Source organism: Apostichopus japonicus, chromosome 3 (genome assembly GCF_037975245.1).
Source record: "Apostichopus japonicus isolate 1M-3 chromosome 3, ASM3797524v1, whole genome shotgun sequence".
NCBI classification, from domain to species: Eukaryota; Metazoa; Echinodermata; class Holothuroidea; order Aspidochirotida; family Stichopodidae; genus Apostichopus; species Apostichopus japonicus.
The window spans coordinates 25,077,737-25,090,749 of record NC_092563.1 but is presented as its reverse complement, the minus strand read 5'-3'; the positions used below and the strand labels follow the sequence as shown (position 1 = coordinate 25,090,749).

General features: G+C 40.3%; 1 protein-coding gene across 3 annotated transcripts in view; it reads right to left on the bottom strand.

Annotated features, from left to right (window-relative positions):
- LOC139965596 (carbohydrate sulfotransferase 15-like) overlaps nt 1-13,013 on the bottom strand; it is a 46,471-nt gene that overhangs the window by 32,569 nt on the left and 889 nt on the right. Inside the window, exons 2-8 of one of the 3 annotated variants that reach the window (XM_071968130.1) lie at nt 11,675-11,779; nt 4,488-4,660; nt 3,705-3,989; nt 2,815-3,058; nt 1,930-2,091; nt 1,006-1,159; nt 468-615 (exon numbers count right to left, since the gene is read on the bottom strand). In XM_071968130.1, the coding sequence (XP_071824231.1) occupies nt 468-615; nt 1,006-1,159; nt 1,930-2,091; nt 2,815-3,058; nt 3,705-3,989; nt 4,488-4,535 (1,041 nt within the window). In that variant the 5' untranslated portion in view covers nt 4,536-4,660; nt 11,675-11,779. Of the gene's footprint in view, nt 1-467; nt 616-1,005; nt 1,160-1,929; nt 2,092-2,814; nt 3,059-3,704; nt 3,990-4,487; nt 4,661-11,674; nt 12,082-13,013 lie in introns of those variants that run through there. The other 2 variants (XM_071968129.1, XM_071968128.1) reach the window with 2 other exon arrangements.

Genomic DNA, 13,013 nt, shown 5'->3' with positions numbered 1-13,013 from the left:
TTATAGGCTCCTCCCCACAATGGACTCCCACAAAATGTTGTGACCCGACACCTCGAGGGGGAAATGGCATCACTGCCCATTTAAATTCATCCCTAGGAGGGCGGTCACAAACATGTTGTGACCCCACCCCTCGAGGGAGGTTGAATCACTCCCCTTAGGCTCCTGCCTAGAATGAGTGTCACCAAAATGTTGTGTCCCCACCCCTAAAACTGACTCATATCAATACAAGCTTTTATTAAGCGCTGACTCTTAATTTGGGACAAAAATTTAGCTGTACCCCTCACAACACGAAGACGGCTACGCTCCTGTACAAAACCATTTTTCAATCCATGGAACTGCCCCCCCCCCCCCTCTCTCCAGCGGATGTAACATTTACTTTCCCGCAAAACTGCAAGCAGAAATCGGATATTTTTATTAATATAAAATGTGGGCTTGGTTAAAATGAAAAGAGATAATGTACCACTCACCGGAAGATCCTGGCAATGGGAAAAATATGCACAGTGTCGAACACTGTTATTAGCGATACAGTCAGTAGCACATTTAACTGCGGCGACTGCCATTGTGTGCATACGTTCGGAACTTCCGCCAACTTTTCTACCAAACATGGAACGAAATCTGTTTGGGGGAACATGAAAACCAAGAAATTTTTACTTCGCGTGCCTTCCGGAAAAGGAGGTTTGCAATCGCAACAAGGACGGTCCGAAAATAAGTTGGCCGGCTGGTCGCGGGACCTTTCAAGTATAGTCGGCAAATTGATCTAGTTTCCGAGCTTATCGACGGAGATCGATTAAGCTATATTAACAACCATATTCCAAGCTAGCGTTCATGCATACTGAACATCTATTGTAGGGGAGGAGTGGAGTGGGGTGGGGGAATGGTATGTAATTGCTCAGTTCTCGTGAAAGATCATGCATGGGTCGCGGGTCATGCATGGGTCACTGTATTAAAACCTGTACACAATTAATGTTCGATGTAAATTTCATGATAGTAACATATGACACTAACCTTACTACTGGATCTCTCACGGTTATGATGACCTTGGCACGTGGTTGAACAGCATGCATGAGATAAGGGAGCAATTCCGGATCCTCACCATTTGGTATAATTAGATCCCAGGGTTCAAATATAACGCGAGTTAATGTACTGACTGAACCGTCCCCTATAAGGAAGACGAATGTAAAATGAATGTAAAATGTCAATTTGCAGGTGCAGGCACAAATGCAATTGTACACGCATACACACGCACATGCATGTAGATGTAGATATACATATGTACATGCACATGCGCAGTTTCATTCACATGCGACGTGCGCGCGCAAGTTGATGCGCATGTAGACACAGATGGTTTTTTTTACAGATACAAATGAATAGCCTGCAGATGCATATGCCTAAGTATGTGTTTGGGGGTCGGGTGGGGTGGGGTGGGGTGGGGTGGGGGGGGGTGAATGCCCAAAACATGCATGCAGCCACATAAAGTGTCTGTCAGTTGTCATTCGCGATGTACAAGGTTATACTGCATAATTTAAGTAAAGTTTCACCTGAACCACTGCCAAACATGTTCCAGTTGGTATTACCAGGTTAACTCATAAGGTGATCTAGCTCACTTTGAGGGTGGGGCATTCTGGTGTGTCTGGCGGGCCTACCCCACAAACTGAAAATGTATGACAATGGTCATTCATGATACCTGCATGGGACTACGCCAGATATTTTCCAGTAGGTTCCTTCGGGTGAGTTAACTCACGGAATGATCTAGCCCAAGTTTGGGGTCCCTCTATTATGGCCCTCCTGACCACACCCACCAAAATGTGCCCGACATACGTCCAATTCGTTACATGGGCATGCACATGGACCACTGTTAAATACATGAAAATTGGTTAATTTTCCAGGTAGCCTGACCCCTCTAGACTCTGACTCTAATTGTTAACTTACCAAACACTTTAGGATGATATTCAATTAACTCTCCGTTGTCTGAACGAAGTTCTCGCGTTGTATTCTCTACGTCATTGAGTACCTTTTGGTACTTAAACCAATTTAAGTACCAATTAAATGAAGTAGCATCACCAACACCAGGTAATCGTTCTACACTTTTCACTTGAAATATATGAAAGGAAAGAAATGAATAGGTTATAAGCATTCGCATTAGAAACTTCCGTTGGCATGTCGTTGGTAATTAATAAAAGGGAAAAATTTGCAGTAGAAAGCAGATTACACAAAACCTCTAATTCAAACTAGCGTCAACTGATAGAATGAATGCGCTTTGCCTATTTGATATAAAATAAAACTGTTGACGTTATTTAACATGACATATCTATGCGCGGATCCAAGGGTGGGTTGTTGGGGAGCGGGGTTGTGGGGAGGGGGGAGTCGTGTACACCCTCCCGTTCCCAACAACACACAAAAATTACAAGTATAGATATTAGCACAACCTTGTGGTTAGACCTTATTTATAGACCTAATTCATAGTCTAAATGATACATTGTTTGTCTTCTGGGAGGGAGGACTCACAAAACAATTCAGTTCATCGGTTCATCACTTAAACGCCAAAAATATCTACAATTGTTTATACATGACTGATCAAGTTAGGCATTCTAACCAACTACACACACAGACAGCATACCAAGCGTTTATAAAAAAGATAAGAACTTTCTATCAAACAGAGGGAATGCTGACAACTTTTCTTCAGCCAGAAAGATCATAAGCCACATCAATTAAGATAGATCACAATATTTAGATCAGTGACGAATGTAAGCCACATAGAGCTATACACCATGCATGGATGTACGCAAATATTTATGCAATACATATTCTTCTTACCCAGTTTTTCATGTAACGAGTATCTGTCCCTGTGAAGTCCAGCTCTACGAAGTGCCCACCAATGAGGTTCTTTTCCAACTTTCAGAACATTCGGATGAAACTCTAATTTGTCGAATATGTCGGTTGTACCGCATTTGTGGAAACCTATAATATAGAAATATGGTAAGCACCAAAGCTGGTCTTCTTCGAACCAACAGAAACTTCGATAGTTTGGTAAATATTGAGTTGGAATTCGCTTGAATATCTGTGCAGAGGAAAACAAGAAATATGAATTTTCATCAAATGTGCACTCTCGAAAAATAGAAATTGTGCAAATATTTCTCCCAACACTATAGGCTACGTATATATCCAACTAAGTTTGAGCAAAATGTTGACACAAAGCTACTAAAATGTAGATAATTTTGACCAAATTTATCCCTTTTATTTTTTGGGCGGAAGGGGGGGGGGTGGGGGCAATTAAATTGGTTATACTGTCGTAAGTTAAATTGTTTGTGGGCAAATTTTACACCAACTTTGGTTTGATACATATCAGCACCCAGTGTTGGACACAATATTTTCTCAACGTTTGTCTTTTAAAGTGTGGAAATATTCTTAAAAGAACTTCATTTGATGGTGGCATTTTAACAAGCGAGAAACAAAATTGCTAAAAGTATCAAAAGTATATATTTTTTACAGCTTTCAGTTTAATCCTAGACTGGAATGGGAGGGAGCAATATGGGGGTGGGGAGTATTTTGAGAGAGACAAAATTCAGTGGTAAAAAACTAAAAATGCTACAATATAAGTGACTATTTAACTGACTTTCTAGCATAGTTTTGTGCCAGTAGGCTAGACAACATGGTGACCGTAAGAAAATGAGGAAAAAGAAATCGGAAGAAATTAAGACACTTACATCCGGTGACACCGTCTGCAGATATTCCCGCGTAAAATTTAGTTTTCTTTCAAGGGTTTGGTTTCCGCTATATGACTCACTTCGAACTACGGATTTCTTTGTATTTCCAACTGTAACTGCTTTGAAGTTTGAAACAGTTTCATTTGACACTGGACTTGGCGATGGTAATATCCGGACTACGCCATTGTATGACTTAAATTTGTTGTACTCCTCATGAATGGACGAGTCTCTGAACTTCACCACTAACACGATGAACACAAAAGATGCCACACAGCCGAACGACCTCTATTGAAGGAAAACATAATAAACTTTTCTTTATTTTGTTATACAACATTCCATGGTTTAGAGTTGTTCTTCTTTATTTTAGACTTTGCGTCAGTACTAGTCAAAGTTGACCCTGACGTTTAAAGCATATACCTGTTCACATGTGTCACTGGTGACCTAAAATGACCTATGACCTTCACCCCCCCCCCCCCCAAAAAAAAATGAAGCAATAAATCAGTATCTGGCATTTACAAATCAGGTACAAGAATTATCAAAGCTGGACGTATTGAGGTTTACCTGTTCACATGGTTTTCACATATTTTCCACTGTTGACATTAAATGAGCCGGCCCGACCTGACACTATACCCCCCCCCCCCCCCCGTTTGCTCGAGGATAGAACTAACGATCAACAATGTTTGCCTGTACAGCATGCGCGCTAATCAGATATTTATAATGTTGACTTCAGGGCAAACTATAGACACATCACAACACTGACGCATATATAGTCTGCTCACTTACCGTGAATAATTTTCGCAGTCTCGATGTACAGATGCGTTTACGGTCCATTGCACAGGATACCACTTTCAAACCGGTATGCCGCCACCGTTAACTGCAGGTTGCCGTTACTACCCAACACAAGTGGTTGCTCAATAACGAGTTAGATCACCTATAGTACTCTTTCCATCTGCAATCTACATTTCAAATAGAGAATGTAAACATTATACGAATAGCCACCGTACATGGTATAAATTCTAAGGAACTTGAAACGCTGTATCGCCAGCCTTGCCACCTGATCCCGACCCCGCTCCTCGCCGATTCCCATCTCGTCAACATGAAAATCCCACGCCTAACATGACTCAGAACTGGAATAATAAGCGAAATTAGTTGAATTCTTTTCTGTAGCACTTTGAGAGGAACTATACCTACCTCCCCCACTCCAACCCCGCCCCCCCAACCCCATAACCTCTCCTTACGTTCATGACAAACGTAAAAGTAAAGGCATTTCTCGCCCTTAGTTTAGTTCTTTACAAGCAGTTACTTACGACGTATCACTCAAACGCCGACTGTACTAAAGAAATGAGGTGCTTCGTATACACAAAGAGACTGGAAAAGGGTGCCTTCTCTAAAACAAGACTGCATTTGCTTATTTGTTTGGGAAGGAATGTAGACATTCCTATACAATTTTAATTGTGCAAATGAATAATTATATTCATGATGTGTAAGCAGGGACGTAGCTAAGACCTGATGATTGGGTGGGGAGGGGGTAGTGGCTGAAATTCCAACTGGATGGGTTTTGGAGCCAGAAAATTCCGACTGTTGACTTGTATCCCCACTCCCACCCCCGCCCAACCCCACCCCCCCCCCCCCGTACTACTCATCACCATTGTCGTGTTGACACGCGCGTAGCGCGCGGATTTTTTCGATACATTTATACCACTGGCCCTCACTTCACAAACTTATTGATCACTCTGGTTAAGCAAGTAAGCAACGGAGTATAGTTATTTGCTTGAAGGCTACATAGACTACTGACTACAAAAGCTATGTTAATGTAACTAAGGGAAAACTTTTTTTTCAACAAAATATATTTGACGACATAGTGAATTACCAAAAAAATGCAGTGCTCTTTACTAGCACGCTTAATATATTTTCCTTGGGGGGGGGGGGGTGGGGAGGTGGGGCTATTTATCACTCACATGAAAAATCCAATTATTCACTTCATTCCAACCGAACATTTGGAATGAAGTGAACAATTAAACATTTTGCAGAAAATTTTTCAATTGCTCAGATGGGATGAAGTGAACAATTGAACATTTTGCAGCAAAATTTCCAATTGATGAGATATGATAAGTTGTCAATTAAACATTTTTCAGAAAATTGTTCAATTGCTCAGTTAAAGCAACTGAGCAATCCAACATTTTTCTGATTTTTGATAAGATTTTATCTTGTTATCTAAACAATTTACTGAAAAATGTCAACTTATGGGGCAAAGTTTTTCTTATGTTTATGGCATTTTTAAGCTTCCATAGATTATCATTGAGCGTTTTAATTGTATACCATACAGCCAATGTATATCCTGAACTTACTTGAAGCTAGCGAAAAGGTTCAACCAAGGGCGTAGGAACCGGGGGGGCTGGGGGGGGGCGCCAGCCCCCCAGTGAAAAATGTGGAGGGGCGGAAGTATCATTCCGCCCCCCCCCCCCGCTTCGCAAGTCAGAAAACCCCTTTTTCATTTCCAAATGAGAAAAAAAAATCTCATTTGGAGCACCAAATTGCATCTAAGGCCAGGTGAAAATACAAAATTAAGTTTACAAAATGGAGTGGGTGTTGAAGTGTGCTATATTGCACCAAATTGCATCTGAGGCCACTTGGAAATGCAAAATTTTCCAAAGACCCCTCCCCCAGACCGTCCATCAGTCTTCAGCCCCCCCCCCACTCAAAAGAACCTTTCTACGCCACTGGGTTCAACCCACCCAATAGCAAAATTAATACATAAATTAACCGAATTAAAGCTGAACGTTGTACAGTAGTTCTATTAGGGTGTTCTTTTAGTATTCAAAATCATACGAAGTTTTGTATGGTGGAGTATAAGGATCGCGAGATACAATTTCTTAATATGACAAGGAAAACGTGGTTAATATGACTGATTAAAGGTCTGTTTTGACCGAAAATTTTAGGTCACTCAAAAATTACAAGAATATGTGAAAATTAGAGTGCGACAGTCGGAAAAATTAGAGTGCGACAGTCGGAAATTCCGACTGTCGCACTCAAATTTTCCAACTATCGTCAGTTTTACAAGATTGGGGGGGGGGGGAGACAACCCCTCTAGCGACGTCCCTGTGTGTAAGTTCACTGTCATTGTTGGGAGAATAATTACTTAAGAAGACCTGTAATCGCGGGATAAACAATAACGAATTTGTTTAGAAGTATAAGCTTCGTTTGGATCAATTAAAAGAATAGTTCAGGTGTCAAAAATGTTTATCTTACATGAAAGAGGACAATAAAAGAAACCCAACAGTGAAGAAATTATTCAAATATCTTTTTCCGTTTAGGAGATATTCAAATTTAAAGTTCTATCTGATTGTGTAGAAACTGCTGAAATCAGACTAGCTGTGACGTCATATCCTCACATTCCTGAAAAGTCTTTGTTATTTTATTAAAATATTTTGTAAGATTTTATGACCTACAACCAAAAGATACGTCAGGAGATCTCATATGTGTCAAGGGAAGTATATGAGATTTAACATCTGAAGAATGTTTGATTATATTTTTTTAGTTTTGTGAAAAAAAATTAATTATTTTTTAATGAAATATATTGACATATGTTAAGGAAGTGAGGATGTGACATCACACCCTCACAGTTAGTCTTTCTACACCAGTCATTTGCAAAGAAATTGTGAAATCTTCAAAGTGTGATATCTCCTTAGCAGAGAATGCTATCATGGTAGTTTCTTCACTATTCTGTTTGTCTTTTTAAGCTATTTCATACAAGATAGACATGTCAGACACCTGAACCAATCCTTTAAGTTACACTGTGAAAATGCTTTAGGCTCGATATTTGTTTGCAAGAATTTGTTGTGGAATTTTCAACGTGGAGGATTTTTTTGGATTATTTATTGATATTATTACTTTTTATATATTTTCGGGTGAGTGGGTGGGATGGGGAGGGGAGGTTGTACTTTTTGCTAAGGGCTTTCAGATTTCCACTAACAAATACCGATAAAGGGACTTTAGATTGCTTGAATTAGATCTCTACAACAACGTTCGCTCAATAGTGTTTACAACAAGCTCACGTGCATCGTCTGTCAAACACTATATATGCTAAAAACCCAATACACCATATAGACAGTGTGGTTTGAGTTTTCGTAACCGAGTTTCCAGTTGTAGGTCTATAGTAGGCCTATACTATTAGAATTATAAATAATCCAGTCACAAACCAGATATCCCTTCCTTCTTTCTTTCTATCTCTTCCGATAACCTTCGATTGATTATTCACGCTATACGCAAGTCATCATTAAACCATATAATTTCTGACAATGGGATACACTTAACCTTCAGTATTGGACCGTAAGTTATCCTTTGTGACATGCATCACCGACACATGACACAAGGGAGCTAAGCTACTGTATCTGTCTGTATACGGTTACGATATAGACATGGTTACTGCAGTTACTATCATAATCATACTGTCGTATACACCGGACAGATGATCACCCAGCACAGACTGACTCAGTCCCCTATAGCCAGAAATTCTGATTTGAAGGGGAACCAATAACTTCAGGGGTGTGTGTGTGGGGGGGGGGGGTTGTACGCATATGTTGGAGGCACAGATAGTGAGTTGGAGCGAGAGCCGGAGGGGTATGAATGAACGGCCCCCGTACGTGAACCGGCCTACGGGGATACGGGCCTGTACTTTGTTTTCTGGAAACCATGAGCGCAATGGTCATAATTTACTAAGGCGGGGGGTAACGGTGAGGGCCGAGGAGGGGGGGGGGAGGGAATATCCAGTTGTTCATCCAGTGTACATTCAGTATTGTTTCCGCGTCTCTCTGTGTGTACCTATTTTTCGCGATACGGTGTAAAAGTGGGAGGTAGGGGGGGGGGGGGGGGTTATGGGACATAAAGGCTTTAGGGACGCCTAGCTCTGTTTTTATTTTTCTCGCGGGTCCTAGTCTACTTCGACAGTGCACCCCTTCCGTAAGGTGACAGATGCACTCCCTACCAAACTCCCAACCTGATCAAGACCTAATCGAATGGCAATCTGTTCCCAGAGTTGTACGTCAGAAAACCCCTGTACTGGCCAACTTATTATAAACAAATGGGGCATAACCTAGTGCTCAGAATTCAAACATCAACACTCTAAGGAATGGAGATATCTACATATAGGCTCTGATAAAAGCCTAGCCTCGGGATACTGAACTATAGGAAAGCCAATGCCCATACTGCTTAACATAATCACCCCCCACCTCCACCCCCACTCCCCCCTATAACATATTCTGACTTAATCCGTGGAGTAAATCCATCTATTCTCCACAAAGGTATTAAAGTGGTATAGACTAGACCAAAGATACAAGCCGAACTGTATCAGAAAGAAGAAGACAACTCTTAAGCAGAGTTCATGACAAGGACACGTGCATGGAATCTCAAGGTATAGCTTTCTCTGTAGTACAGACGGTCGAAATCGGATATCATCAACCGGAAACCGAAAACATTTAGTGGTTACATCACCATGCCCAGTATGAACTAAATGGAGCATACGGTTGAACAGATATTGATATTTCCAGACATGGTAAAATGCTTAAAAATACCCCTTTATCTAGACCCATTTAATACAGTCCTCTTCGTCTGGTTTCTTGTAACCCATGATGTTCATTCTCAACTCCATACTAAATGTTCCCATGACAAGCTTGACTTCGTGAGCATTGGAGGGAGGCGTCGACTCTGATGAGGGGGGAAGGGGAGGGGCCCTCTAGTTTAGGAACCCGGTGGAGTAGAATTTTAGACGTCCGATAATGCTTTCTGGGGCATAGTTATACAACAAAAGTCGTCTATAATTAGCGCTAACGCAAGGTTGTGCTAATATGTACTCTTAATATTGGTTTGTTTGTTTGAAAGGTGATGGTGGACACCATTGACTATAAAAGTAAATACCAACTTTGAACTGTTTCCCGTCTACTAAGCGGTGGGGCTAAAGTCCATAGTAATATTGTTTGGTTTTTTATTCCAATTAATTAGTCGAAGTTTGTAAAATGTTTAACAGTGATATACCATGCAGTATATATAATATGGCATGGATGCTTGTGGTTGTGCAGCGAAGTTTTCTTACATAATAACACAGTAATGACACAGTAACACAGATTTTCAGTTGCATCAATTGCCTCATATAGGCCTAGATTCATATACATATAGCTTATCTGTATATCTTCTCTCGCTGTATACAGTTTTGTGATACACTGATATACCGATACACAAACTGAATTGCCTTTGCGTGCAAGGTGAGGAAATAAATGTGACCCTATTCCCGACTGTACTTTGATCTTACGTTGAGTGCTTCTGTTGGTTTGATTTATAACCACCATCAAAATCAATTTATGTCTTATTTATGCAGCTGCCCAATATATATATATATATATATATATATATATATATATATATATATATATATATATATATATATATATATATATATATATATATATATATATATATATATATATATATGCCTTGGTAAGTACAGTTGTTATTCGGAGTTTCACGCCCTTAGGGTGGCGATCATCAGACAACTGAACAAAATACTCGCTGCGGTATTATCCTATAAGGAACACGAACCCATGGAGGTTTACCTCCATGACGAACCCTATTTCTTACGTGCACGGTTCATTGGTTTGAGCCTATTGTGGCGACACTTGGAGATGAATTCGGATCTCTTATTGAGCAAATGCGGGTTTTTAGACAGGAGGATATCAGAGCTTCTCATCGATGCAAAGGTTACATTGTCCGGATCTACGCATACGTGTGTTAGAATGCTTGAGTACGTTCCACTCAATAACGAAAGGGTCACCCCTGCGCTTCAGGTCCCATATATGTTTAGAAAGCTCTGTTTCTTTCTCGTTACGCTCATGGCGGAAGGACTTACTGTGGTTACTGTAGCATAGAGCACTTTCCCTGCAGTCCTGAATATTTATCTTGATTTATTTATATATATATATATACTTCAGTGCTATTTATGGGAGGTGTAAACATGTATGGGTATCGAGCACACTGCCATACACTGAGGAGTGAGTAGAAATATTCTTGTGTTTTTGCAGGTGGTTATACATCCCAGGCGCTTGTTGAACGTTGCCTTGCCTTGTGTACACATAATAAATACTTATTCCCAAAGGCAGTTTTCACATCTTTTGGTTTTGTTACTGTATAGGGTCTAGCTTTTTATGTTAAATATATTCACATTTGATGTTAAACCTTTAATACCTTTAGGAACCAAATATATTTACTAAGGGAGGTAGTGTTTTGTGTTTTTTGTCGTTGAAAGAAGTGTTGTGGTTCTTTCAGCGGTTTTTGAAAGGGTTTTATATAAATGAAAATATAGTGGAATTACGGCAGTGGAATTACGTTAGTGGAATTACGTATTGTTCGTTACAGGTGACAAACGCCTACAGTGGAATTACGACCTTCCTTGACGGTTTCGGAACCTCTGGACATACAACTATAGCGTCCATAGCCTAGTGGTTAGGGTGTCTGCATATAATGCGCCGGAGGCCCTGGTTCGAATCTCGGTTGAGGCTGAAAGTTTGTTCACTATTCTCGATTGTTCAACTCACTACGATTTCAATTATATATATGTCCGTAGGGATCTAACCGGCGGCGTTAATTGGGCATTGAAACAAGTTATACATTAGGCGCCTTGGACAAAACTTTGCACCCATCGCAAAGAGAACTTGACGTGTTCGTTATGATTCAACCGCTGTTTACGACATAGGCCTAGATCAACATAAAAGTCACCAATCTCGCTGTATATTGTAATATCGGATGAGTTGAATATAACGCTATATATGTGAATAGGTAAGGGTGTACACGGTTGGTATAGTATATTACACACTTACGTATTGATAAACATTAATGGTGATACAACTATGTATTTAAACGACTACAAACGTCACATATCTTTTTTGAAACTCTAGGCTTATATACGTGTGCATAGTACTTACAGTTGGGATCAGATCTCTTTGGTTACTTCTGACTTCAACTCATTATATAGCCCCTCCACGTTGAACGAACGAAACGTAACGAGTGCCTTTGTAACTGTTCGATATCTACGATGAACAGAGGAATTCGATGAGCACAGACATATCAAGGTTCTATGGTCTAATACCTTAGTCCTAATAGGAAAACGTTAAATTGATCCACAGAGAAGGTTCAATTGACACAGATAGCTACGGAGGCCGAGAGGTTTCTGTTGTTTTGCTACATCATTATGTGTTTGCTACAAAGCACCGAGTTTGCTACAACGTACGTGCGCGTTTAGCACGAGCAAGTGCGCGTGCCAAATAGTTAACAGCCGCTATATCCAAGGAGAGAAAGAAAGATCGTCAGGCTGACATCAACCACAGTGGTGTTTGTTTGTGTACGAGGGGGGGGGGGGGCGGGTGTCAAGGCGACACCATCGACCTGGGGAGAGGGAGGAAGTGGGATTAGCCCACCCAAAATGTTTTGGCTGTCAGGATATCATTGAGCTCTCTCGCGAAAATGGTCGGGAAAATTCTTCCAGTTTTCTGGAACATGAAAAGACTCGTCTCGTCACCACCTGTATGTATCCATCGAGGATAGGAGTAGCGAACCGGATTATCAGATAACAGGCTGGGTGAAAGGTCAGTAGATATTGCAGATGTTACCGCAGGTAATTGGAAATACCAAAAAACAAAATCAAGTATTTCAATAAGAAAAAGTTGACGTTTCTTCAACTCGAACTTTGGACTTGGAGCTCCAATACCCATCCCACCCTCTGCACCCCATAATTTTGTCATAATTTCGCTATGAAACGTCGAAATTTCATTTTTACCTCGAAATTACAATATTCGAACTCGACATTTGAGTAAACGTTTTCATTTTTTAAAATTTTAACGTTATTCTCAATATTGCGTTTTTTTCTTTTACCTATGCAGATTAAATATGATCAAAATGTGGACGTTTTACATATATGTTATAAGTGTGATGATTAAACTCGACATTCCGACTTTTTATCTCGAAAGTTTGACCTTACATTATCACGACATTTCGTACTAAGCTTTACCCTATAACATTTTAAACACGGACATATTCCGTATACTTCGAATCTTGAAATGTCAACGTTTGCCTCGAAATTTAAATTTGATCGTTTGTTTTATATATTGCTTGAATATTGCTGACAAATGCTGAACAAAAGTGCTGGAAATAGAAGAAGGAAATTTCGACGGATGCCAGTATACATATATAGCTAAGCATGGATCACAAGATTACTTGTTGTTCAATGTGTGCTTCCGGCTTTCACGACGCCCGGGGAATTGTCGT